The sequence below is a fragment of the Mesocricetus auratus genome, unplaced genomic scaffold (genome assembly GCF_017639785.1).
Source record: "Mesocricetus auratus isolate SY011 unplaced genomic scaffold, BCM_Maur_2.0 Super-Scaffold_100007, whole genome shotgun sequence".
Classification (NCBI taxonomy): Eukaryota; Metazoa; Chordata; class Mammalia; order Rodentia; family Cricetidae; genus Mesocricetus; species Mesocricetus auratus.
The window spans coordinates 93,323,481-93,348,844 of record NW_024429191.1 but is presented as its reverse complement, the minus strand read 5'-3'; the positions used below and the strand labels follow the sequence as shown (position 1 = coordinate 93,348,844).

The 25,364-nt window shown below is 45.0% G+C and overlaps 1 protein-coding gene across 2 annotated transcripts in view; it reads left to right on the top strand.

The window, feature by feature from the left end:
* Rnf157 (ring finger protein 157) overlaps nt 1–25,364 on the top strand; it is a 74,721-nt gene that overhangs the window by 5,706 nt on the left and 43,651 nt on the right. For both annotated transcript variants that reach the window (XM_013113389.3, XM_005069886.4), the window contains exon 2: nt 14,036–14,154. In XM_013113389.3, the coding sequence (XP_012968843.1) occupies nt 14,036–14,154 (119 nt within the window). The remainder of the gene's footprint in view (nt 1–14,035; nt 14,155–25,364) is intronic.

The window sequence follows — 25,364 nt, the reverse complement described above, 5'->3', positions numbered from 1 at the left end:
TTTCCTTTTTTTTTTTTTTTTGGTTTTTCAAGACAGGGTGTCTCTGACTTTGGAGGCTGTCCTGGAACTCACTTGGTAGTCACAGAGATCCACCTGCCTCTGCCTCCCGAGTGCTGGGATTAAAGGCGTGCGCCACCAATGCCCGGCGAGAATCTTTTCAACAAATAGTGCTGGGATGATTTTTTTTCTCCTTTCTCTGTTTTTTTTTTTTTAAATTTATTTAAATCAGAAACAAGCTTGATTCACATGTCAATCCCAGCCCCCACCATGATTTTTAACAAATATTAAAGTAATCTTAGACCCTTTATAAGATGGAATGTAGCTGAGCACAGAGTATTTGCTTAGTGTATGAGACTATTTGGGCACAAGCCCCAGCAGGGATTTTTATCTTTTTTTTTTCCAGACAGTTTGTAGCCTGTCCTGGCACTTGCTCTGTAGACCAGGCTGGCCTCGAACTCAAAGAGAACCGCCTGCCTCTGCCTCCCAAATGCTGGGACTAAAGGCATGCGCCACCAATGCCCAGCCTGAGCTTTTATCTTTTTATCATCAAAAATTTAGCTCAAAGTGGACCATGTGATAAGACAACCCAGAGAATAGAAAGAAACATTTGCAAGTCATGAGTACAGGATTTTTATCTAGAATATACAATGAACTTTACAGCTCAGTATGTAGTCCAAGTAGCTGGTCTTTGTGGCACATGCCTTTAATCTCAGTCCTTGGGTGGCAGAGGCAGGCCAATCTCAGTGAATTTGAGGCCAGCCAGGACTATATAGTGAGATCCTGTCTTGAAAAAAAAGGTAAAGGTAAAAGGGAAAGTACCTGATAGACATTTCTCAGAAAAAAGAAAGAAAGGAAAGATAAATGGCGGTTGATAAACACAGAGAGACACAGTATCCACCCTTAAGGAAATACTAATCAAAAATTTTATTTGATTAGAAGCTGGGTATGGTGACTCATGTCTGCAATCCCGGCTCTCAGGAGGCCAAGGCAGGAAGACATCAAGACTAGCCTGGGTTACAGAATTAGATCTTTCCCAAAAAAATGCTTCTGTTAGATAATAAATCACATCCACTAGGATGTCTGCTAACAGAAAAATAAAATAGTAGCAAGCATTGGTAAGGATTCGGAAAAATGGAACCCTAGAGCCCTAGCCACAAGACATGGTGGTTCACATGGTGACCTCAGTATTGAAGTAAGAACAATGAGTTTGGAGGGCAGCCTGGGCTACAGAGTAAATTCCAGGTTAGCCTGGGCCAGAGTGAGAACCAGCATAAAAATAAAAACAGGAAAAACAGTCTTAAGCTATTTTAGAATTTCTCAAATGGTTAGTTATCGTATGACTCATCAGTCATACTGCTTCTTGTGTATGCACAAGACCAAAAAAAAAGTTCACACAAAATTTACACATGAATGTACACATGACTTTTCTCAAAATAGTGAAAAGGTAGAAATTACTCAGATGTACGGAACAACCCATGAGTAAACATGGTAAGTACAGACAGTGGGATTATTACTGGGCCGTGAAAGAGTGAAGCGCTGGTTGTTTAAAATGAATGATTCTTGAGAACAATGTGCCAAGTGAAAGATCCAAGATCCAAAATATCCGGAGACAGAAAGTAGATTCACCAGAAGCTGAACATCGGAGGAGAGGAATGACTGTTAATGGGTTTCTTCTTTTTAGGGTAGTGAAAATGTTCTAAAAGTAGATAAGGGTGAGTGGTGCTGAGCCCTGAATACACTACAAACCACACTGTCTGTCTGTCTGTCTATGATTATCTGTCTATCTACATAGCTATACATCTATCTACACATACATATTCAAATCATGTATGTATTTTTTTTAGATGAGTTCCTATTTAGCTCAGGCTGGCCTTGAATTTGCTATGTAAGTGAGGGTAGATCTTGTTTTCACCTCCCAAGTGCTGGGATTATAAATATTTTAAATTAGGTGAATTATATGGTCTGGAAGTTATATTTCAAACTAAAGGTAAGAGTTAAATGTAAAATCTTAGAAGATATAGGAGAAGGTTTAGTCTGGGTTATTAAAAAAGTTAGAAATGATAGCAAAAGTATAAGTGACATGTTTTTGTTGTCTCAAGACTGGGCATCAAACCCCAGGGCCTTACAAATGCTGAAGGAGTGTTCTCAAAAACACAAGTAAACAAAGGATAACTTGCATTCCTCCAAAATTAAAAACACACATTTCTAAAAGAGGCTGAAGAAATGACTCTGGATAAAAGCACGAGGCTGCTTGTCAGGGACCCCACCACCACCACAGCAGGAGGCTCACAGCCATCTGACCTCCAGCTCCAGGGGACCCCATGCTGTGGCCTCTGAACTCCAGCACTCACATGCACAAACGACTCTGGCACTCCCACTTACATAATGTCATTTAAAATATTACCATAAATCTTCAGAAAAAAAAAAACATTGGGCCGGGCAGTGGTGGCTCAAGCCTCTAATCCCAGCACTCAGGAGGCAGAGGCAGGCGGATCTCTGTGAGTTCAAGACCAGCCTGGTCTACAGAGTGAGTTCCAGGACAGCCTCCAAAGCCACAGAGAAACCCTGTCTCAAATTCAAAATACAGGGCTGGAGAGATGGCTCAGAGGTTAAGAGCACCAACTGTTCTTCCAGAGGTCCTGAGTTCAATTCCCAGCAACCACATGGTGGCTCACAACTAACTACAATTCAATCTGGTGCCCTCTTCTGGTGAAACACTGTATATGTAATAAATAAATCTTTTAAAAACAAAACAAAACAAAAATTGGGGTAGAATGTTGACTTGGTTGTGAAGAGCATACACTGCTCTTCCAGAGACCTGAGTTTCTTTCCCAGCACCCACATAGCAACTAACTGGAAAACTACAAGTCTGATACCCTCACACAGACATACATGGCAGAGAAACACCAATGCAAATAAAAATATGTGCATTATAAAAAAATTAAAAATGCAGAGAAATTAGAATACTTATGAATTGCTAAGAGGAAATGTAAAATAGTACAGCCACTGGGGGAAGAATTTGGCAGTCTTAAATGTTAACCGTGGATTAGTATGGTGACTCATGAAGATGCCTGATATCTTAAATTCAAGAGTAGGTACCCACAGAGAGAAGAAGAGAACTAACCCCACTAACTGTCTTTGAAGCCCACACATAAGCTATATAGTACATCTCTGTGTGCATATAATTAAGTACAATTGTAAAATGTAACTAAATGTTAAACATGAGTTTAGCTTATGACCTATCAATTCTGCTCCTTCAAATCAGCCCGAAAGAAATGAAGATAGGGATTGGGGAGATGGCTCAGTTGGTAAAATGCTCACCACGCAAGCCCAAGGACTCAAATTCAGATCCCTAGCACCCATGTAAACCAGCACCAGGCATGCGTAATCCCAACACTGAGGAGACAGAGATGGGTGAGTGCCTGGAGCTCAGTGAAGCTGCCTCAAATACTTGGAGTGTTCTAGGCCAGTGAGAGACTAGGGTAAAAAAAAAACCAGGGCCATATTCTGGATTCTGTTCAAAACAGATAAATCTTTTCCTTAATAGAACCTGTTGAAAAAGCAAAAAGTTTGATGGTTCCTCAGCTATATCATCTCAGAGTGTCCTCAGACCTACATACACCCACCCACACAAATGCCCCACCATACACATAAGATTTGATCGAAAATTTTACATACACCCACCCACACGAATGCCCCACCATACACATAAGATTTGATCGAAAATTTTACATACACCCACCCACACGAATGCCCCACCATACACGTAAGATTTGATTGAAAATTTTAAGATGATTTCAATAGTAAAAATGAATCCTTAGCAAGGAGCACTGATGGGGTTCTCCCAGAAAAAAACATCTTTTTTTAAGATGTATTTTTTGTTATTTTATGTACATTTGTGTTTTGCCTCTCTCTCTCTCTCTCTCTCTCTCTCTCTCTCTCTCTCTCTCTCTCTCTCTCTGCCTCTGCCACCATGCATGGTCAGTCTTACCAACTTTTATAAGAAAGGACTGAGCATAGAGTGGGCATCTTTAATCCCAGCACTCAGGGCACAGAAGCAGGTGGATCTCTGTGAGTTTAAGGACAGTCTAGGCTACGTAGGGAGTTACAGGCCAGCCTCGGCTAGTGAGAATCTGTCTCACAAAGACATGTAAAGCTAAATGTAGTTTTGTGTTAAAATCAAGCACTGCCAGGCGTGGTTCTCACCTGTAATTCCAGCACCCAGGAGACGGGAGGATGGATTGTCAGCTCAAGGCCAGTTCAGCCTACTTACTAAAATCCTGTCAAAAAACAAATGGAAATCACCAAACTATCTAGTACAGCATTGTGTGCCTGGAGTTCCCTGATATAAGGGAAGGTGCGTCAGGAGGATCACTTATTCCAGGAGTGCCACGGTAGCCCATCCTCCTCCTATGCCCAAATCAAGTTTTGCTACAAAAAGTTTAAAATCCAGACCAATAACATACAGATCAAAGAAAGGATTTTCATTTCTGCAGGAGAGTTAATGCAATGCCAGTTTGTGCTACACAGTGAGGCACTGTTTCAAAAACAAATAAAAAAAGACAAACAAATAAAAGTTAGCTTGACTTCATATTCAATCAATAGGGTAACAACGCTTAGCAATATTCTGTTCTAAACCTTTAAAAAGATGTATGCAAAGCATAACACTATGAATTAAAATATAATCCATTTCATCCTAGAAACCCTAACCAGTCAAAAGAATTTTTGTACCAGGCCATGATGGCGCACACCTTTAGTCCCAGCACTTGGGAGGCAGAGACCAGCCTGGTGAGTTCGAGACCAGACTGGTCTACAGAGCGAGTTCCAGGAGAGCCTCCAAAGCCACAGAAAAACCCTGTCTCCAAAAAAACAAAACGAAACAAACAAAAAAAAAGGATTTTTGCATTGGAAAGGCAGAGGCAGGCAGATCTCTTGTGAGTTTGAAGCTATCCAGTGAGTTCCAGGACAGCAAGAGCTACACAGAGAACACAGTAACCCTGTCTGAGGGGGAAAAACGGATTTGCTGAAGTTTTTATGCAATTATTCTTTATCAATAAAAAATTGAGAGCCAGATATTGGGATACGAACCTGAAAGATCAGAATAGGAGAGTAGCAGCCACCAGCTGCCTCCTACCTCTTCCATCCTTCCTCCAAAAGGGCCAAGATCCTCTCTCAGCCCACCTCACTGCTTCCTGTCTCCTGTCTAACCACAGTCCTCCAAACTTCTATGATTAATTTTGGTTAGCTAGTGACTAGCTCCACCCTCTCACTCCTAGCAAGCTTTATTTGTCAGAACACAATCAAAATATCACACATCATTTCCCCCTTTTGGTATAAATAAAAAGAGAAAGGTTTTTGTTTTCTTTTTGATTTTTGGAGACAGGGTTTCTCTGTATTGTTTGGAGGCTGTTGTGGAACTAGCTCTGTGGTCTCGAACTCACAGAGATCCTCCTGCCTCTGCCTCCCAGACGAGGTTTTTAAACATAGTAAAACTATATACAATAAATATGATAACTATATACAAATATATACAGGTAAGAATTACATTAATAGTATCCTGCCCATTTGCATTTGGCAAATTCAGAGAAAGTACTCCATTGTCTATCCTATCTTGGTCAGTCCCAAGTTTTGTTCCTAAATCACTGTTACGATAACTCTCCTACCAGCCTTGTCTCACAACGGCATCAGCCCCAAATGAACACTCATAAACTTATATTAATTATAAAACTGTTGGCCGGTTGCTTGGACTTCTTATTGGCCAGATCTGTCTTAATTATTAACCCGTTTCAGCCGGGCGTTGGTGGCACATGCCTTTAATCCCAGCACTTGGGAGCAGAGGCCAGCCTGGTCTACAGAGCGAGTTCCAGGACAGACTCCAAAACAATATAGAGAAACAAAACAAAACAACAAAAAAAAGCAGAAATAAACATTTAGGAAGATTTATGGATTTTTTATTTTATTGGTTTTTCCAGACAGGGTTTCTCTTTGGTAGATTTAGAGCCTGTCCTGGAACTTGCTCTTTAGACCAAGCTGGCCTACACCACCCAACTCATAAGTTTTTAAAATTTGCTTTTACCTTTTCTTCTTCTTTTTTTTTTCCTTTGCTTGTTTAGACTAATGAGAAAGATCAACCATTTTCAGTGTGAACAGAGCATGCCCTCTGCCTGTCATGCCTTAGAGAAACCAGTCAGTATACTTGCCACAGAGCTATGTCCCTAGTCTAGTGAGCCATGAGTTCTTTTTAAAAACCATTCACTTTTAAGCCAGGTATGGTGGGGCAAGTCTTTTTTTGTTTTTGTTTTTTTGTTTTTCGAGACAGGGTTTCTCTGTATTGTTTTGGAGGCTGTCCTGGAGCTAGCTCTGTAGACCAGGCTGGTCTCGAACTCACAGAGATCTGCCTGCCTCTGCCTCCCGTGTGCTGGGATTAAAGGTGTGCATCACCAACACCCGGTGGTGGGGCAAGTATTTAATCCAAGGACTCGGGAGGCAGAGGCAGGAAGAGGCCAGCCGGGTCTACAGAGTGAGTTCCCGGATAGCCAGGGCTACACAGAGAAACCTGTCTCAAAACCAAAACCAAAAGCCCATTCACTTTTATTATTCTTAATTATGTGTAGGTGTACTTACCTGCATGTGGGTGTGTACACACGAGGCAGTCACCTTGGGAGGCCAGAAGCCTCATGTTCTGTGGAGCCAGAGTTACAGGCAGTTATGACCCAGCTGATATGGGTGCTGGGAGTCAAAATTCAGTCCTCTGGATGAGCAGGAAGTACAGCCACACTGGTTAGCCATAGAGGCCAGGTGGTGGTGGCGCACACATTTAGTCCCTGTACTTGGGAGTCGGTTAGGTGGATCTCTCTGTGAGTTCAAGGCCAACCTGGTCTACAGATCAAGTTAGGAAAGGCGAGGCTGTTACACACAGAAAACCTGTCTCAAAAAACCTCTCTCTCTGTATATATATATATATGTATATATGCATGTATGTTTGTGTGTGTGTGTTATTGTGTATTTATGTATGTGTGTATATATGTATGTATACACACACACATACACACACACATATATACGTATAAAATCTATAAAAATTGCGGCGTATTTTATTTTTACAGACACTTCTAGTTCTGCTCCTCTGAAAGGACCTAGGAATGATGACTGACAAGGTGGCATTGACAGCTTCTAGCATGCAGACCATGGTCTCCAACTGGCATTTCCCACTTAGGATCTATAGTTCAGTGAAAGTCACATTCCATGTCTAGGGAAGGAAATGTACATGCTGGGGTAGGAGATCTTATCTATATCATACAGCAAGGATCTCTCAAAACCTTCTGGAATCCGATCCAAAGGACTCCAAAGAACTGGGGATGCAACTCAGGGATAGAGCACTTGTCCACCATGCATAATGCCCCGAGTTCAATCCTTAGCACAGATAGATGGACAGACAGACAGACAGACACACACACACCTCTCACACCCCTCACATGCACACGAAATAAACGAGTTAGGATATTGAAAACTCATGAATATCTTGACAGCCCAGCCTATTTATAGAAAAGAAAGAAAAAAATATTTGTTGAGATTTCCATCACCAAAAATAGAATTCAGTGTCATCTTCAAGCCTTAAGGCACCTCTGCTTATGTACCAGTGGCCAAAGTGGACTCTGTGGATCAAAGGCTCAGTGACTAAAGGAAGACCATGGCTGAGAAACAGTAGAAGCAAAGAGAGAGATGTGAGGAACAGGGTAGACAGATGGAAACCACCCCCCTCTGCATACATGCGCACACACACGCTTAGCTGTGCTGTTTGGTATGTCCGTACAGAAGACTGCCTTAGAGCATGACCCTGTCTGCCTTTTCCTTTTCCTGTTCTGCGCTATGGAAAAGAGGGACAATGCCTGAGATGAGAAAATGCTCACACTGATAGAGCCCAGGGAACGTCTCCTTTCTGGCAGAGGCTTGTAAACAAAAACTGTGACTCAGACCTTTAGTCTCAGAAACATCTTGTTTTCTACACCAACCTGCAGTCTTTTGTTTCTCTTATCTAGTGGAGGGACCAGTAAGTTCAGCACGCTCCCTGCCCAGAGTAAAATAGGAAATGAAACAGACTGATGACTGTGCCGCCCTTTGTAATTTTACAACAAAACCCTAAGACTTCTGACACTAGATAGAAAATTAAGACCAAGAGATGTTTTCAACAGATAATTACTGTGTAACATGCCAAAGAGCCAAACAGCACTGTATGTTTGGACCCCATGTAATAAGTGATTCACTTACTGTGGTGAAATTCCAAACCCAAACCTTCAAACTTTCTCAAGCCTTGAAAATTTGATGTTGTATAGGATAGACATAAATAATTTTAGATTTCAGCCACTATCTCATGCTAGTAGTTGTTGCTGAGAACCCATCTCTTTGCATGTTTTTCTCTTATTAAGGTCACAGCATAAACAGATACCCTGCCTGTGAGTGGAAAATATTAATCTTACTATTTACTTTTGGAATAATGGAGTTATATACCTGATTATTGCAATAAATAGAACTGTATTTAAAAATAACTTTTTGTTTAATGTAGCTCAACAACAAGGCTCAGTAAATTTAATGTGGTCACAGCTGGGAGATGCCAGCATTGGGATAAAACCTAGCTCTGTTTTAAGGGAAGCCTGTATTTTGTTGCTGTCACCAATAAATAAATAAGTAAAACCGGACCAAAAAAAAGAGGACCCGTTGTGAGCTGCCACAACACCTGGTTCAACTGATTAGCCATGTAATAATGTTCTTTGCTCTACTAAATAAAAAAGAAAGAAGAATGGTTGATGGTGAGGGTTCAGAGACGATGGAAGCAGTTGGGCATGAGATGAGAAGGGGTTAATTAGTTGAACCAGGCTCTGTGGCAGCTAACAACTGCCCTCATCCTTTTTGGGGGGTGTGGTTTCCTCCCTCCCTCCCTCCCTCCCTCCCTCCCTCCCTCCCTCCCTCCCTCCCTCTATCAACTTCTCTCTCTCTGTTTGCAATTAAGTCAACAAAATACAGGTTCACTTAAAACAGAGCAAAATTGGGGGGAGGGCACGGGAGGAGGGGAGGGAAAGGGAGAGGGACCTGGAACTGACTTGTGAAGCAACCTTGTTTCTTATCTAAATTTAAACTGGAAAATAAAAAAAATAAATAAAAAAAAGAATAGTGCCATCATAAATTAATAAATGTTACTTTTCATAGTCTTTATGCAAAGCTAACAATCTGATGAAAGTGAAATTGTAGTAGGCAATAACAACACCCACTTTGAAGTTACATTTACATTTGCATGCATGTATAATTTCAAACTTCTAATGGTTCAAGTAGTTGCCTATTCTTCAGCTCTGACTTCCTATCTTAAATTTCTTTTAATGTTTAGATGTTTCTGCATGAGTGTACATATAACTTTAAAAGGTTAAGTAGAGTCTTATATTCAATGAATCCTGGCATGTATTTTCAACTATACATTAATATGATGTAATAAATAATATTTGGAATTCAGAATGATAATTTTTCAACTTTAATCTAAGCCAAAAGACCTATTTATTTAAAAAAACAATAAATTGTCATCAACTTTGTTTAGGAAGTACTTAGTATATATTTGATACTGGACTAGGCATAATAAATACTGAGCCAAAACAAAAACAAACAAACAAAAAAAACAGAGCAAAATTTTATCCCAATGCAGGCATCCTCCAGCTGTGTGGCCACAATAAATTTATTGAGCTTTGTTGTTGAGCTACATTAAGAATGGGAGGACTAGCTGGAGGCAGAAGCAGGCCCATATCTGTGAATTTCAGAGCAGCCAGGACTACATAGTGAAATTCTGTCTCAAACTAAATAAACAGAACCCTAGCAGACCATGGACCACTGCCAAGTGCCATCACACACAGCTCTAATCCTAGCACTTGGGAAGCAGTTTTTTTAAAGATTTATTTATTTATTACATATACACCAGATTGAATTGTAGATGGTTGTGAGCCACCATGTGGTTGCTGGGAATTGAACTCAAGGCCTCTGGAAGAGCAGTCAGTGCTCTTAACCTCTGAGCCATCTCTCCAGCCCCAGTTTTTATTTTTTGAAACAAGGTCTTCCTAGATAATCCCAAATGACCTGGTACTTAACTGTGTGCCGAAAGCTAGCCTTGAGATTGGAGCAGTCCTCCTGCCTCAGCCTCCAGAGAGCTGGGATTACAGGGTGTGGTGGTCTGAATGAGAATAACCCTCACAGCCTCATATGTTTGAATGCTTAGTCAATCAGTGTTGGGCTGCTTGGGAAGGATTTGAAGGCAAGGCTTTGTGGGAGGAGGCGTGTCACTGGGAATGTGAGGTTTAAACACCTTTGCCAGGCCCAGTATCTCTCTCTGCTTGCTGCTTATCAGCATGCAAAGTTCTCAGCTGCTGCCCCAGAGCCATACCTCCTGTTTCCCACCTCGATAATAATGGAGTAACCCTCTGAACTGTAAGCAAGCCCTTGATTAAATGCTTTCTTTTATAAGAGTTGCCATGCCGTCTCTGCACAGGAATAGAACTGTGGGTAAGCAAAGGTGTGAGCCACCATGCCTGGAGAGGCCGTGGGAACTGTGCCAGGCATACTGGAATATTATGGAGGGCGGGAAATGTTCTCAGCTAGACTCATGGTGATGGTTACCAAAACTACCAAGTCGTACAGGGCATGGATTCTGTATTGGGTGTGTTACTCCTCAGTAAAGCCGTTAGCCATTTTTAATAAAATAAAGATCTTGATCTCTAACAGGATGGAATTATAGTGAGCAAATGGCATGGAGAGTAGACTTTAAAAGCTGGTTTCAGAGTCTCGAGAAGGCCAGTGTAGAGAAGAGCATTCATGACGGCCTGGAGACTGGGAATGTCTGTGAGAGACTAAGAGACTGACGGACGGCTTAGTCAGTTTGGCAGAAAGTCTTCCTAGACTGCTACTGAGAAGTGAAACTTGGCAGGTGGGCCAGCTGTGGGGTCCACACAAACATGAATGCATCCACCTATCACCCCAGTGTTTTACAGTGGTAATTGGAAGGTGGAGAGTTTGAGACCAGCCTGGGCTACTTACCAGTTCAAAGCCATCATGAGGAACACAAATGACATATTGTTTCAAAAACAAACAGAACAAAAACAAATGGCATATAGGAAAAAGCCAAAAGTGAGAGGAACTAAATTGTGTTAGAAAGATTTTTTTGTTTGTTCGTTTGCTTGTTTTTTGAGACAGGTTTTCTCTGTGTAGTTCTGACTGCCCTGGAACTTGCTCTGTCAATTAGATCAGTCTCAAACTCAACAGAGATCCACCTGCCTCCACCTCTGTAAGCCAATCAATCAACCCCCAGTGACCTCTTGCCTCACATTCCTCCTGGAGCTCGCCCTGTAGACCAGGCTGGTCTCAAACTTACAGAGATCCACCTGCCTCTGCCTCCTGAGTGCTGGGATTAAAGGCGAGCGCCACCACCACCTGGCAGAATCTTCTTTTTCTAATTTTGCCTAATGTCTAAGAAATATACAATCCCTGATGTATATGGAATGCTTCTCGCTCAGAGGCAACAGTAATGGCTCTGTTTATTTGAGAAGGCTGTCTTCTACTGAAGGCAACCAGGCCCCTCTGCTGTATCAATTATGCACTTGGGAGATGGGGCCAGCAAGTGTGTGGCATGAATAAGGGATAGTGATGCGTCCCGGGTGCACTGCATGCAGCCTCACTGCAGCCAGCGGCTGCGTCTCCAGGCTCAGCTGGCTCCTTCAAGCTGCAGCTCAGGCTTGCTTTGATTGAGACACAGCTGCTCCCTGAACATGCTTCCCTGATCATGCCCTGGTGAGTGATCTTAGCCACATGTTGGGTTTATAGGTGTCTCTGGACTAAAGCTCCATGTCTAGAAAGTAAAATCTGAATATCCAGTTCCGTTTTTGTTTTTTTTTTTTCTGTTACAGCTGTCTTCTCCCTTCCCCTTCCTGTGGCTTCTCCATAGCCAAAAATGTTAAAACACAGCTTTTCAGCTTGCTGGAAAATATCGAAAGTCACAGCTGGGGTTTAGCTGTGTCCCACACAAGGCTGTGTGGTTCCATCACGTCTCTGTGTTCACCTGAGAGCAGGGTGTTTGAGAGAACTGACACGGTGTTCTAAGGTGTGAAGTCTTGCTTTGGATAGCCTGCCTTAGAGTCAGGCTAGAGACATTTGAGAGTTCAGGGTGCAGAGGCAAGAGTTCAAGGCCAGCCTCAGCTACTTTAGCAAGTTTGAAGCCATCTTAAGCTACATGAGACCCTGTCTCAAAAGCACCCCTCCAAAACAAACAAAAATCCAAGAAATTTGAAGTAAGAGGAATTTGTGTCCATATCAAAGTTAAAATATGCAACTAGATCAGAGGTTCTCAACCTTCCCAATGCTGCGTGTTGTGGTGACCCCCAACCATAAATTTATTTTTGTTGCTACTTCCTCACTGTAATTCTGCTACTATTACAAATTGTAATGCAAATATCTGTCCTTCTGATGGTCTCTGGTGAAAGGGTCCTTTGACACCAAGGGATCGTGACTCACTGGCTGAGAACCACTGCAGTAGTAGATGCTTACCAGTGTCCCTAAGCTTCTTGTGTTGACTGTTGAGGCTCTCACTTTGTAACCCAGGCTGGCCTTGAACTTTAGGTCCTTATGCCTTAGTCTCCCAAGTGCTAGCATTGCAGGTGCACACCCTCAAGGCCTGCCAGCTGCCTCCCTTGTGCAGTGTGAGTGTGAAGAGCCTTCACTGGAGGGATTATGGAGGAATAAAGGTGCGGATGGACAGGTGCTGAGACGTCTGTGTGCGGGTTAAAAGACCAGGCAAAGATGACTTGTGTGTATAAATATGATTGACACCTACAGTTAAGGTTCTCAAGTGCAGCCGGGCAGTGGTGGCTCACTCCTTTAATCCCAGTACTCAGGAAGCAGAGGCAGGAGGATATATGTGAGTTTGAGACCAGCCTGGTCTACAAGAGCTAGTTCCAGAACAACCTCCAAAGTCACAGAGAAACCCTGTCTCGGGGAAAAAAAAAAAAGATTCTCAAGTGCTCAGGAACCACTTCAAGGTGAAGCGGGCAAATGAGGACCAGACTGAGCCTGGTAGTGCACGCCTGCAATCCTGGCACGTGGGAAGTTGAGAGGAAGGTCATGAGTTCCAGGTCTGCATGGGTACACAGAGTAGAACTCTGTCTCAAAAGACAAACCTGGGGCTTGTGGCAGTGGTGCAGGCATTTAGTCCCCGCACTTAGGAGGCATGTGCACACGGATCTCTGAGTTCAAGAGCAGCCTGACCTACATAGTGAGCTACACAGAGTGAGTCCCTGTCTCAAACAAAAACAAAGGCAAGTAGGGCCCAGGGAGCCAGCTCAGTTGGTAAAGTGCTTGCTGTGTGAGCATGAGGCCCTATAGTTCAATCTCTTGAACCCATGGTAAAAACTGAGTGTGATCTGCCTGTAGAGCCATGGGAAGGTAGAAACAGATGAATCTTTGGATCTGGTGACCAGCCAGCTAGTCTGGCTGGTGGTGAGCTGCAGGTCCCAATGATACTGACCTCTGGCACTACATGCATGCACGCATGCACACACGCTACCCACGCTACCCACATCCATACACATACAGTATATACCCCCAACAATGTATATCCTCCACGTATGGTGTACACCTACCTTCCCTCACACGTAGTATTACCCCCCACACACGTAGTATTACCCCACACACACACACATAGTATACACCCACATCCACACCCACACACACACAGTATACACACACACAATCAGTAGCAATGAGTTCATTCATGGGCAATTCGTGGACTTTCTTGCCAGACTCAAGCTTGTTGCAAGAACAGTAGTGACCTCTTTTGTTTGTCGCTGGGGCTGTCCAATGTGTTTTTGCTGATTTTGTGCCAGGGTCTGAAATCAGGAGAAGAAATCGATCTGATTCTTTGTTTGAAGTCTTAACCTCTTTTTTACAGCATTTTGTGCTCCGTCCAGTCTGACAGCATCTGCTTGTCTGATTCTTCGTGTTTGTCACTCTCTAGGCAGCTATTTCGCCAGCCACTTCATCATGGGAGGAGAGAAGTTTGACTCCACGCATCCGGAAGGGTACCTGTTTGGAGAGAACAGCGACCTGAACTTCCTGGGGAACAGGCCAGTGGCGGTAGGGGTATAATCTTTTCCCTGACTATGAGTGAAGCTTGGGGCTCAAGAGACCAGTTCCAACAGCCCTGTGAAAAACAAGTTTGTTGGTGCGGGGGTGGGGGGGGGAGACTAAGCTGGGGGAAACCCAAGACAAGCTGTTGCGGTCTGGGGGGGAGGGGAGGGGAGTGGGGTGGCAGTCTCAGAGCTTGGAGCTTTGCTGAGGATTCTCACTTTTCCCAAACAGCTGACCAGTGAGTGCCCTCGCTTGTCCTCGCTTGTGTCCCTCCTGTCCCTCCTGGTGGCACTTAGCAGCCAGTTACTATTTGTTTGTCACGTTCTTGTTTGTCACGTTCTCTGTTTATTAGCTGCCTTCCTCTTGTAGAAAACAAGGACTACGCTTACTGTTGCATACTAGACCCAGCGTAAAGCAGAGTAAAGCAGATACAAAGTGATAAGCCTCGGTCAATATTTGTGGAGTGAAAGAAGGAAGTTTCCCTGTTTTTGAGTCGCACACAGGTGATGCCAGCACGTGAAGCTGAGGCAAGAGAATTGCTGTGTTTTAAAGGCCATCTTAGGCTACAATCAGATGTTTACATTACGACTCATAGCAGTAGCAAAGCTACAGTTCTGAGGTAGCAGTGGAAATAATTTCACGGCTGGGGGTCACCACGACACTAGGCTAGAATACTAGAATACGGCTCATTCCTCAGACCTTGTGCTGTCTCTCAGCCCTGAGCTACGAGGACGGTAGCTTCAGCCACTGCAGCCGGCTCTGTAGACTTTCATCTCCGCGCCTGCAGGAGGTGTTTGTTGTAAGAACAGCTGCTGTTCTTCCAAAGGACCCAGGTTCAATTCCCAGCACCTACATGGCTGCTCACAGCTGTGTGCAATTTCGGTTCCAGGGGACTTGACACCCTCATACTGACATATCCTAAGGCAAAACACTAATACTTAAAATAAATAAGTCTTGAAAACACACAAATAGCTGCCCAGTGTTCTTGAGCGGCCTCTATATGCTAAGGAGGCTCCAGGACTCACTGCTTCTGAGGGCCAGAGATCTCCTCTATGGCCCTACCCATGATAGGTAAGTGCTACGTCTTTAGCCCTCAGAGGAATATTTTTTTTAAAGATGTATTTATTTATTTATTTTATATTCAGTGTTCTGCCTGCACATATGCCTTTAGGCCAGAAGAGGGCATCCAATCTCATTGCAGATGGTTGTGAGCCACCATGTGGTTGCTGGGAATTGAACTCAGGTCCTCTGGAAGAGCAGCCAGTGCTCTTAACCTCTGAGCCATCTCTCAAGCCCTCAGAGGAATATTTTATCTTACTGGTTTTTTGAGACATGGTCACTATTATTCTCTGGCTGTCCTAGAATTCATTATGTAGACTGGGTTGGTCTCAAACTTGCTGATACTGCACCTGCCTCTGCCTCTACAGTGTTGGGATTAAAGGTGTGGATTTTTTAAAGACTGTTTCACTTGGTAGATCAGACTGTTCTAGAACTTACTATGTGGTCTAGAACTTATGGCAATCTCTCTGCTTTGGCTTCCTGATCGCAGGAGTACAAGTCTAAGCCACCGTGTCTGCCTGTCCCAGGACTTCCATCACTCTCATTTCCTCAGTGAGAGGCCTGCGGTTCTGAAAGTTGAGTAATGGTAGCAGCTGGCACACAGGAACTGTGTACTAGGCCCCAGGCCCCTTTCCGGGTGTTTTGCATAAGCTTTTCTTACCATCTCATGAGGAGGTCCTCCTTATTAAAAACCAGTTCTTTCCATTGCCTCTCGCTGCCTCTGAAAATTCTCTCTTCACAGCCCTGCCTGTGAGTGGGGCAGATAGAGCACACTAACAGGAGATGTTTAGATGCGAGTGGAGATCTGGAGAAACCGGGTCCTGTAGGAACTGAGGCTGGGAGGCGGATGCTATGGGCAGATTGCTGGGTGCTGGGCACACAAGGCCTGGATGGGCTTTTAGAGCTGACTGTTGACGGGCGGTGGGAAAGGGATCTCGCCCAGAGTGAGGCACTGAGTGCAGGGCTAAAGGCATTCCTGTGTTTGTAGACTTGGCAAACATTTACTGAACAACTACCATGTGCCAGGTACTATGTGGTAGGTGCTGCTTGGTCGCTGGGCTGACGTGACGGCCTTTGTCCCTCCTGAAACAAATGAGGGAGGCACTCTGGCCTGTGGCAAAACAAGAGTGGAAAGGCGAGTGGGCTGCAGGACCTGAGAGGTGTTCACTCCTTTGAGCTGGCGAGTGACTGGGAGAAATTATGTGTTTAGAGGATTGACCTGGTGATGGACCTCTGTCTGGGATTTTTTTTCTTTCTTTTTTTTTTTTTGAGGCAGGGTTTTCTGTGTAGCCCTGGCTGTCCTAGAACTTGCTCTGTAGGGCAGACTAGCTTCAAACTTACAGAGATCCGCCTGCCTCTGCCTCCCAAGTGCCACCACAGCCCTGCTTAAGCTTTAATTTTCAAAGGTTGTCCTTATTGGCAGTGGTACTGTTCATCCTTTCTGTCTTGGGTGACCCCTCTTCTAAGATCGTACTTGGTAGTACTATCCCCATAGTACTACAGACAAAGGTGCAGCCAGGAGTGTGGATGCATGTCTGTCAACACAGTATTTAGAAGATCTCCATGAATTCAAGTTTGGGCCAATGACGAATTCTAGGTCTGTCTGTGCTACATAAGAAACGAAACACACACACATACACACACACACACACACACACACACACACACACACACACACACACACACCTTCTGCTTCAAATCAGGTTATGCCAAGTAATATTTATCAAATGTCTGTCTTCATTTTGCTCCTACTGCCTTAGCAGTTAGAGGGGTGCTTCCTTTGTCTCTTGAGAGGCAGATGGGAGCGTTTCCTGACTCACCAAGTCAGGATGTCTCATCAGCTTCTTCCTTCTATTTTCTTTCCTGAAATGTGAGGTGTGTGTGCCTGCGTGCATGCGTGCATGCGTGCATGCGTGCGTGCTTCAGTGGTCTCTTCTGGCTGCAAAGATGACTTACAGATAAGCAGAAGCTTCTTATATGATGGCATCCTTTTCCAAAGGTGAATCACCTTGTTTACACCTCCGTGGTGGCCCCTGAATGACTGAGCTCCTGAATTACTAGGTGGCAGCCTTGACCTTAAGTATGAGGCTGCCCCCATTCCCAGGGAGTATTGGCATTGGTGTTCTTGTTGGTATGTTTTTGTAGCAGTCACTAAGTGTATCTAATACTGAACAGAGATTTCTTTTTTTTAATCCTATTAAGTTGGGTATGGGTGCGGATTCCTGGAGTCTGGCACTTGTGAGGTTGAGGTGGGAGAACGTCAAGTTTGTGGCCAGTCTGGGCTACATTGTGATGTCTCACTCTTATAGTTCCAATACTTGGGAGGCTAAGGCAGGAGAATTGTGAGGCCAGACTGGCTACAGTGTGAGACATTGTCTCAAAGTGAAATAAAACAGCAGCATGCACAGCATGTGTCTCCTTTCTCTCCGTACATGGCTTTGCTAATCATGACCCACATGGACTGAGCCCTCCCTGGCTGGTCAGGCTGGTGTCCAAGCACTACATGTGCTGTTTCGTTCTGTCTTCAGCCTAATGAGAAAGGCGCTCGTTAAGAGTACCAAGCCTGTAAGGGAGCCAGTCAGCATTTGAGCCCACTGAGTCATAAGGTCAGGCATACTCAGGCTCTTCTGAGTCCTGGCCACGAACCATTTGTGTGGCTTGGATCACCAAGAGCATTTGTGGGTTTGGTTGAGCTCTGAAAGGAAGGACCCAGGATAGCCTCCTGGGACACTCCCTCCCAGAGCAAGCGTGTGGTGTGTAATTCCATCTGCCCAGCTGACTGACCTCTGGGCTTTGCCATGGGTGCTCTTTATGTTTGGTTGGGGACATCCTGAAACTGAGAGTGGACACGAGGCTTTGGTTCTGAAGAAATGACTTCTGATCTCAAGTGACAGGACAGGGTGTCAGCTTGTGAGCATCAGGTTGCAGAGGCAGAGGACAGCCTTTTAAAGCTACCCAGCAGCAGGGGCAAGAGCCACTCCTCTTTGGGGGGGGGCACAACAGGCAGAGAAATGTGTTGAATGGTCATACTGAGATTTAAATGCCTCAGACCTCCTGGCTCCTGGGGTTTGTAGGATTTAATGGGTGCTTCCTGTCATTTCCAAATGGGCAGCTGAAAAGCCTTCCCTCTGCCGGAGCTAGCTGGGGTTCTTACTGGAGTGCTAGGGCTCCACCACTTAGTAAACGTCATCCTGACGGAGTGTTAATCAAGTCTTCAGGGTTTGAGTGAATGCGCACATGTATGCACAGAAAGGGGGCTGACTTAAAGTCTGGTTTTTATCTTGCCATGAAACTATGACCTTGGTGTGTCTCAGACTACCCACTTATAAAGTGGGGCTGTTCTGACTTAGAGGAGCATAATGCTTGGGAGATGTCTTCGGGTTGCTGGATGGAAAGCAGTCTGCAACAGTGACAGCTGTATTTGCCAACATTTCAGCCAGTTCTCCTCCAGCTGCTGCTGGTTGAGGGCGGATGGCCCATCGCTGTACTTTGACGTCACTGCTGGCTTATCTTTACAGGGCTACGTGTTATACGTGTGGTCTCATGCACACGAAGTGAGTCATCTACCACTGAGATGCACCCTGAGCACATGTGTTGGGTGTGAAGTACTGGTTGGATTTTTTTATTTTTGTTTTTGGCAGGGTCTTCCTACGTAGCCCAGGCTGGCCGCAAACTCAAGATACTCTTGCTTTTATCTCCAAAGATCTGGGGTTACAAGTGTGCACCCCCATTCCCAGCCTCTTCGGTGCAGTATTAGTGACGCTCAGGCTTCTGAAGGCCTCTGGGAACCACCGTGGAGAAAGGCACAGGAAAGACTGCCCGGCCTTGAAAAGTGCAGGGGAACAGTGCTGCCTCATTTAGGTTTGTTTGCTGAGGGAAACGGCTAAAGCTCCAAGTTACTTAGTCAGTCGGGACTGTTGGTCTCTGCAGCACCTTCCTTTTCGCTGCTGTTTGTAGCCAGGAGTGCACACAGGACACCTCCTGTCAGTGGGAAAGCGGCTGCAGTTTAGTCCAGTCCTGACAGTTCACTCCAGGTTGTGTGCTCTGGAGTCTGTTTGTGACTTCCTCCTCATGCTCCCTGCAGCAAGGATGGGAAGGACTAAGGAACATATGTGTTCCTTGTAGAGATGTGCCCAAATGCTGTACTAAATGCACCGTTCACAAATTCTGCATTCTTGTTAGCAGTGTGTGCAGGGGAATGAATTCTTTTTTTTTTTTTGGTTTTACGAGACAGGGTTTCTCTGTATTGTTTTGGAGGCTGTCGGTCCAGCCTGGCCTCGAACTCACAGAGATCTGCCTGCCTCTGCCTCCCAAGTGCTGGGATTAAAGGCGTGTGCCACCACTGCCCGACTGAGAATGCATTAATGTTCCTAGTTTTACAGTGCAGGGGCTGCAACTCAGGGTCATGCCCTTGCAAAGCAAGTGTTCTACTGCTGAGCTACACCTCTAGAACAAGGACGAGGTTGTGATGATGATGATGATGATGACACCTCTAGAATAAGATCAAGGTTATTAGGATGATGATGGTGATGGTGGTGGTGGTGGTGGTGGTGGTGGTGGTGGTGATAGTCTCTTGTGGCCCAGGCTGTCTTCAAACATGCTATGTAACAGATCCTTGCCTCTACCTTCAAGTACTTGTAAAACCCAAGTGTGCCACTGTGCCCAGCTAAAGACTCTCTGTCTGTCTGTCTGTCTGTCTGTCTCTTTCTCTGTCTCTCTCTCTCTCTTTCTCTTTCTCTCTCTCTGTCTGCATGTCATGCACACATATGAAGGTCAGAGAATAATTTTCAGGAGTTGGTTCTCTGCTTCCACTGAGGATTTTCAGGGAATCAGGGTTAGGGTAATCAGACTTGTGCATGTGGTCTTGCTGTGTTGCCTGGGCTGGACTTTTACTTCTGAACTCAAGTGATTCCTGTCTCAGTTTACTACGTAGCCAAAACGATTGGATTTTTACCACAGTGCCCATCTCAGACCAAGTTGTTTAAAGGAATTTAATTAAGTACATTAATTTGTGAAGTAGGGCTCTGCACAAAATGAGGTTGTGGGATTGAGTTTGGGAGGCAGGGGGAGAACAGGACTTTTCTGTCAGCATTTGATATCCTGTAGAAAGCAGGGTTGAGTAAGCAGACTCTCACCGAGATGCGCTGAGTACATGCCCTGGCACAAAGCGTGGGGCCTGTTTTCTAGAGCGAGGGTATCTGAGCGGCCAGCATGGGGCTTGGGCAGGATGTCCAGGGAGGGAGACCCAGGGAAGGCACTGGAGGTAAATTAATAACAGCAGGAGGAGACAAAGAAGGCGCGGTGCACTCAGCTTCCAGAGCAGAGTAGTCTGTGGGATTGACTGTGGGTGCTGCATAGAGGGAAACAGGAAGGATGAATGGGCCATGTTTGAAGGGCTGTGAATACCGTACCAACTGTGGTTTGCACTGACTGGCTTTGTGAGCAGACTAAGGTGATGGTCACTCACTCAGCCTCAGAGAGGCAGGAAGTAACTTATTTGAGGGCTTTTGTTGTTGTTTTCCAGATGTGGCCATACAAAATCCTGGTCTCAAGATGGAGATGTCTGGGTAGATTTACTGGCAAACCATGAACCAGAGTTCTCCAGATTCATTGGGCCTTTGAAGGTCGCTCATTCCTATAATCTTAGCACACAGAGAAGGCCAGAGAAGGAGGATTGCTGTGAGTTAAGAGGCCAGCCAGCACGAGCTACAGAATGAGACTTTGTCCCAAAAACAATGCACTCACCCCCCACACACGTAAACACACACACACACACACACACACACACACACACACACACACACACACACACACAGGATTCTGGGTTGACCGAGGTTAATGAAATAGGATGTTGCATGCTTTGAAACATCAGGTAGTAAGTGTAGTTTTTTCTGTCTGGCAGAGACTTCAGGGTTTAGTTTTGTGAATTGATATGATAGAGGTCTCAGTGGAGCTGGATTCATGAGAGAAAGGGAAGAAGCTCTCTGGGAATTGCTGGAGTGAGTGAGGCACGGCGTGTGTATGGTAGCTGTAAACCTAGCCTTGCCTTGCTCATAGGAATTTCAAAATCACTTTAAACTATAACACACTATGCTCGCTGGAAGAAGAAAGAAGAGAAGAAATTGTGTCTGATTTTTCTTTTGATATTTGCATTGCTGGGGCTCTTGAATGCTAAGCAAGCTCTTTACTACTGAGCTATACCTGTGGATGCGCAGATCAAGATTCACGGAACTATGCTCAAAATAGGCTTAAAATATAATTTTATTGGGGGAGAAGTCACTTACACAAGAAGCAGATGACCACCACAAGTTCCCATCCCAGGAATCCACACAGACTGCTCTCCGTGACCTGACTGGAAGCAAGAAGAGAACCACCTGTCCCGTCCCCAGACCTAAAACCACTCTCCATCAAGTCTGCACCTGTGACCACGCCCGAACAGTGGTCAGCGCTACAGGTACAGGCAGGGTGGATATCTTACTACATATACTCCTGCCTTCTCTGTTCTGTTCTGTTTTTAGCATTCTTTTTGTTGTTGTTGTTGTTTGAGACAGGGTTTCTCGGTGTAGCCTGACTGTCCTGGAACTCACCCTGTAGACCACGTTGGCCTCGAACTCTGAGATCCAGAGATCTACCTGCCTCTGCTTCCCAAGAGGCAACTTTTAAGATATTTTTATTTTATGTGTATGAGTGTTTTGCCTGCATGTATGTGTGCATGCCACGTGCATGCGGTGCCCTCAGAGGACAGTGGGGGATTGATTAACTGGCCCTAGAGTCACAGACAGTTATAAGCCATCGTGTGAGTCCTGGGATCTGAACCCAGATCCTCTGCAAGAACAAATGCTCTTAGCAGGCGAGCTGTCTCTTCAGCTCCTCCCCAGGAGGTGTTTAATTGGAGACCAGTTCATACACATTTTGGAAGAACTCTGATGACATGCAGTGACTTGTGAGGATGAATACAGATAGCCGGTTATGGAATGAAGAGCACACTGATTGATGCCTAGAGAGGTGGTTCTGTGCCAGTAGCCAATAGGAGAGGTGGCCTTAGACCTGAGCAACCAGAGCGTCTTCCGCGCCCTCCCAGAGGATACAGCCAGCTGGTGAGTGTTCCTGACTTACATACAGGTCAGGCCATTCTAGAGCGCTGCTCCTCTGTGTAGAGACATGTCACATTTCCATTCCTTCAAGGCATGCCAAGGGATGTATTATTCAGATCCGTCAACGCCTCTGGCATAAAAAAAAAAAACCCTCCTCTCTTACTGATATGTGAGCCTCTGATGGGGTGGCCAGGAGGGCAAATGGTGGCACGTCTGTAGGGCAAGCATTGCCTCATCAAAGAGGAGAAGGGTAAGGGCAGGCTCCTCCATTTTCAGGGAGAGCCAGTGGCCCCATTCACAGGTCCACATCCCCAGACATCACCATGTCAAGTCTTAGAGTTTACTCAAGCGCCTTCGCATAGCTGACTTGTCTTCATGAGAGGCCAGCCTGTGCTCAACTGCAGCCTTTCTTTCTTTCCCACTCCCCATCAGTCTGTCTTTGTATCTCAGGCTAGCCCACAACTCACTTGAACTCTGGATTCTCCAGCTTCCTCCTCCCAAGAGCCGAGATCACAGGTGTGCACCACTGTATCTGTAACTTTATGCTGTGTCTTGCATGCAAAGCAGGATTGTGAACCAGGATTTCCTTGTATAGCTTCAGGTGGCCTTGAACTCCTGCTGTTGACTCTCAGGTTCTGGGATTACAGATGTGCAACCTAAATTCTGCTGCTCTGAAACACTGTCTTGTGCCTGCAGGAGATGATTGTGTTTCAATGTTGCCAGAGAAGGCTTTCTGGAGGTTAGAGTTGTCTTTACATTGTTATCCTCAGTATCTAAGGATCTGAGGTTATCATTTTCTCTCTCTCTCTCTCTCTCTCTCATTTTCTCTTTTGATACATTATGTCTTCTCTCTCTCTCTTTGTTTTTTTTTTTTTTTTTGAGACAGGGTTTCTCTGTGTAGTCCTGGCTGTCCTGGAACTCGCTTTGTAGACCAGGCTGGCCTGGAACTCACAGAGATCTGTCTGTCTCTGCTCCCCGCCCCCAGTGCTGGGGTTAAAAGTGCTCAACACCACACACAGCTTGCATGGATAGCTTCTAATAACCACCATCCACTCTACAGTCTTGCTGTAACCATCTTTCCTATACCTCCTGTCCCAGAGTCATCAAACCTACCAGTGTTGGTTGGAGAGATGGCTCAGAGGTCAAGAGCACTGACTGCTCTTCCAGGGGTCCTGAGTTCAATTCCCAGCAACCACATGGTGGCTCACAACCATCTACAATTCGATCTGGTATCCTCTTCTGGCATATAGGCAGAACAGTGTATATGTAATAAATAAATAAATCTTTTAAAAAAAAAACCTACCAGTGCATTAAATGGCCACACAGCTTCCTGTCTCCCTTCAGGGACTGTCTCTCACACCCTGCTATCAGCCCGCCCCACAGTGTGTCCTCTTTACTATCTGGTCCTAAGGCCAGGATTCAAGTCTCACAGCACCATTCCAGGCAGGATCTACCTTAGGCAACTTCTTAGCTTGACTACAGCTGGTTTCTGCCATCCAGAGTCTCACTTAGTCTTCTCTTTGCATAGGTCAGTGGTCACTTCCTCTCCCAGTCTCCTCCGTGGGTTGATTCTTCCTAGACATTTTTCAGCAGCTGTCAGGCACACACGTGCATGTGGGGGTGAGCTGCTGTGGTGACTGCCAGGCCTTCAAGCTCAGTTCTTCAAGTTTCAGGCCTTTGTGGTTCAAAAATGAGAGTTAACCCCATGTACTTACAATAAAATGTAAACTATACATAGTTTATTGCCTAGGTTGGGGAATGAATAACCAGTATTGTTAAGGCTTCCAAAGTACAGGACAAGGATCTTCCTTCTAAAAGATTTTGCTTAAAATTTTAATATCTGCAGTATCATTTTCTGTCATGTTATTAATAGAAAGTAATATGTAGTTCAGTTTGCCACAGGTTGGTTCTTTGTCCCTCTTTCACGTCCTCATAGTCTTTGAGCTTCAGTGTGTGTTAGCCCAGAATTGTGCAGAACACTCGTGTGGTTTTGCAGAGTTTGGTGAGACAATGTAGTATTTCATTAGCCACAAAATAAGGCAGTGTAGCAGCACACCAAATCTCACAGGGAAGTGTTCCACAGAAACTCAGGCTTCTTAGGATAACAGAAATTTAATCTGAGGCTGGGTGGGGTGGCAACCTTTAACCTTAGGACTAAGGAGGCAGAGGCAGGTAGATCTTTGTGAGTTCAAGGCCAGTCTGTTCATAGTGATTTCTAAGACAGCCAAGGCTATATAGAGATGTTTGATGTTTTCTTCAAGTTTTTTTTTTTATGTATTTGAAAAAACAATGTCTTATAGTTAAGGTTTACCTTCACCTGCTGATCTGCCTTAAACCTCTCCAGGGCTAGGACTACTGTTGCACACCACATTTATGGTTTTTTTTTTTTTTTTTGGTTTTTACCAGACAGGGTTTCTCTGTATTGTTTTGGAGGCTATGGGTCCAGCCTGGCACTCACAGAGATCCGCCTGCCTCTGCCTCCCGAGTGCTGGGATTAAAGGCGTGCGCCACCACTGCCCAGCCATTTATGGTTTTTTGTTTGGGGGGGTTGCTTTGTTTTGGGGTGTGTGTGTGTCAGTGTCAGAGTGCATCTAAAAGGACACGTAACTGTGTCAAGTGTACCACCATGGAAGAAGATACCAGGCTATCTGTGTAGGGCGACCTGATCTGTGTAGGACGACCTGTGGAGACTGTTTTTCTTTTGGATTTAAGCTCTTCAGGTCTCACTGAAAGTGTCCTGCGGAGCCATTCCAGGCTGTAGGGGATTCTCTCTACCTTCTTATCCGTTAGACGCTGGCTCCCCTGCTTCTCCAGCTTCATGTACAGTGCTCTGTGCCTAGCAGATGGGGACTTTGGCTGTTTTATTTAAACACTGGAAAGAATGTGTTTTGTCATCTGCAGAGAGCCAAACTATGAGGGTAGGAAGCAGACTCATGGCTGCCAGTGCCTGGGGGACAGGTGAGGAGGGTGACTCAAGGTTGTTGGGGGTTTGGAAATCTTGGTTTTATTGTTTGTTTGTCGACTTGACACAAGCTGGAGTTACCAGGACAGCAGGACCTCTAT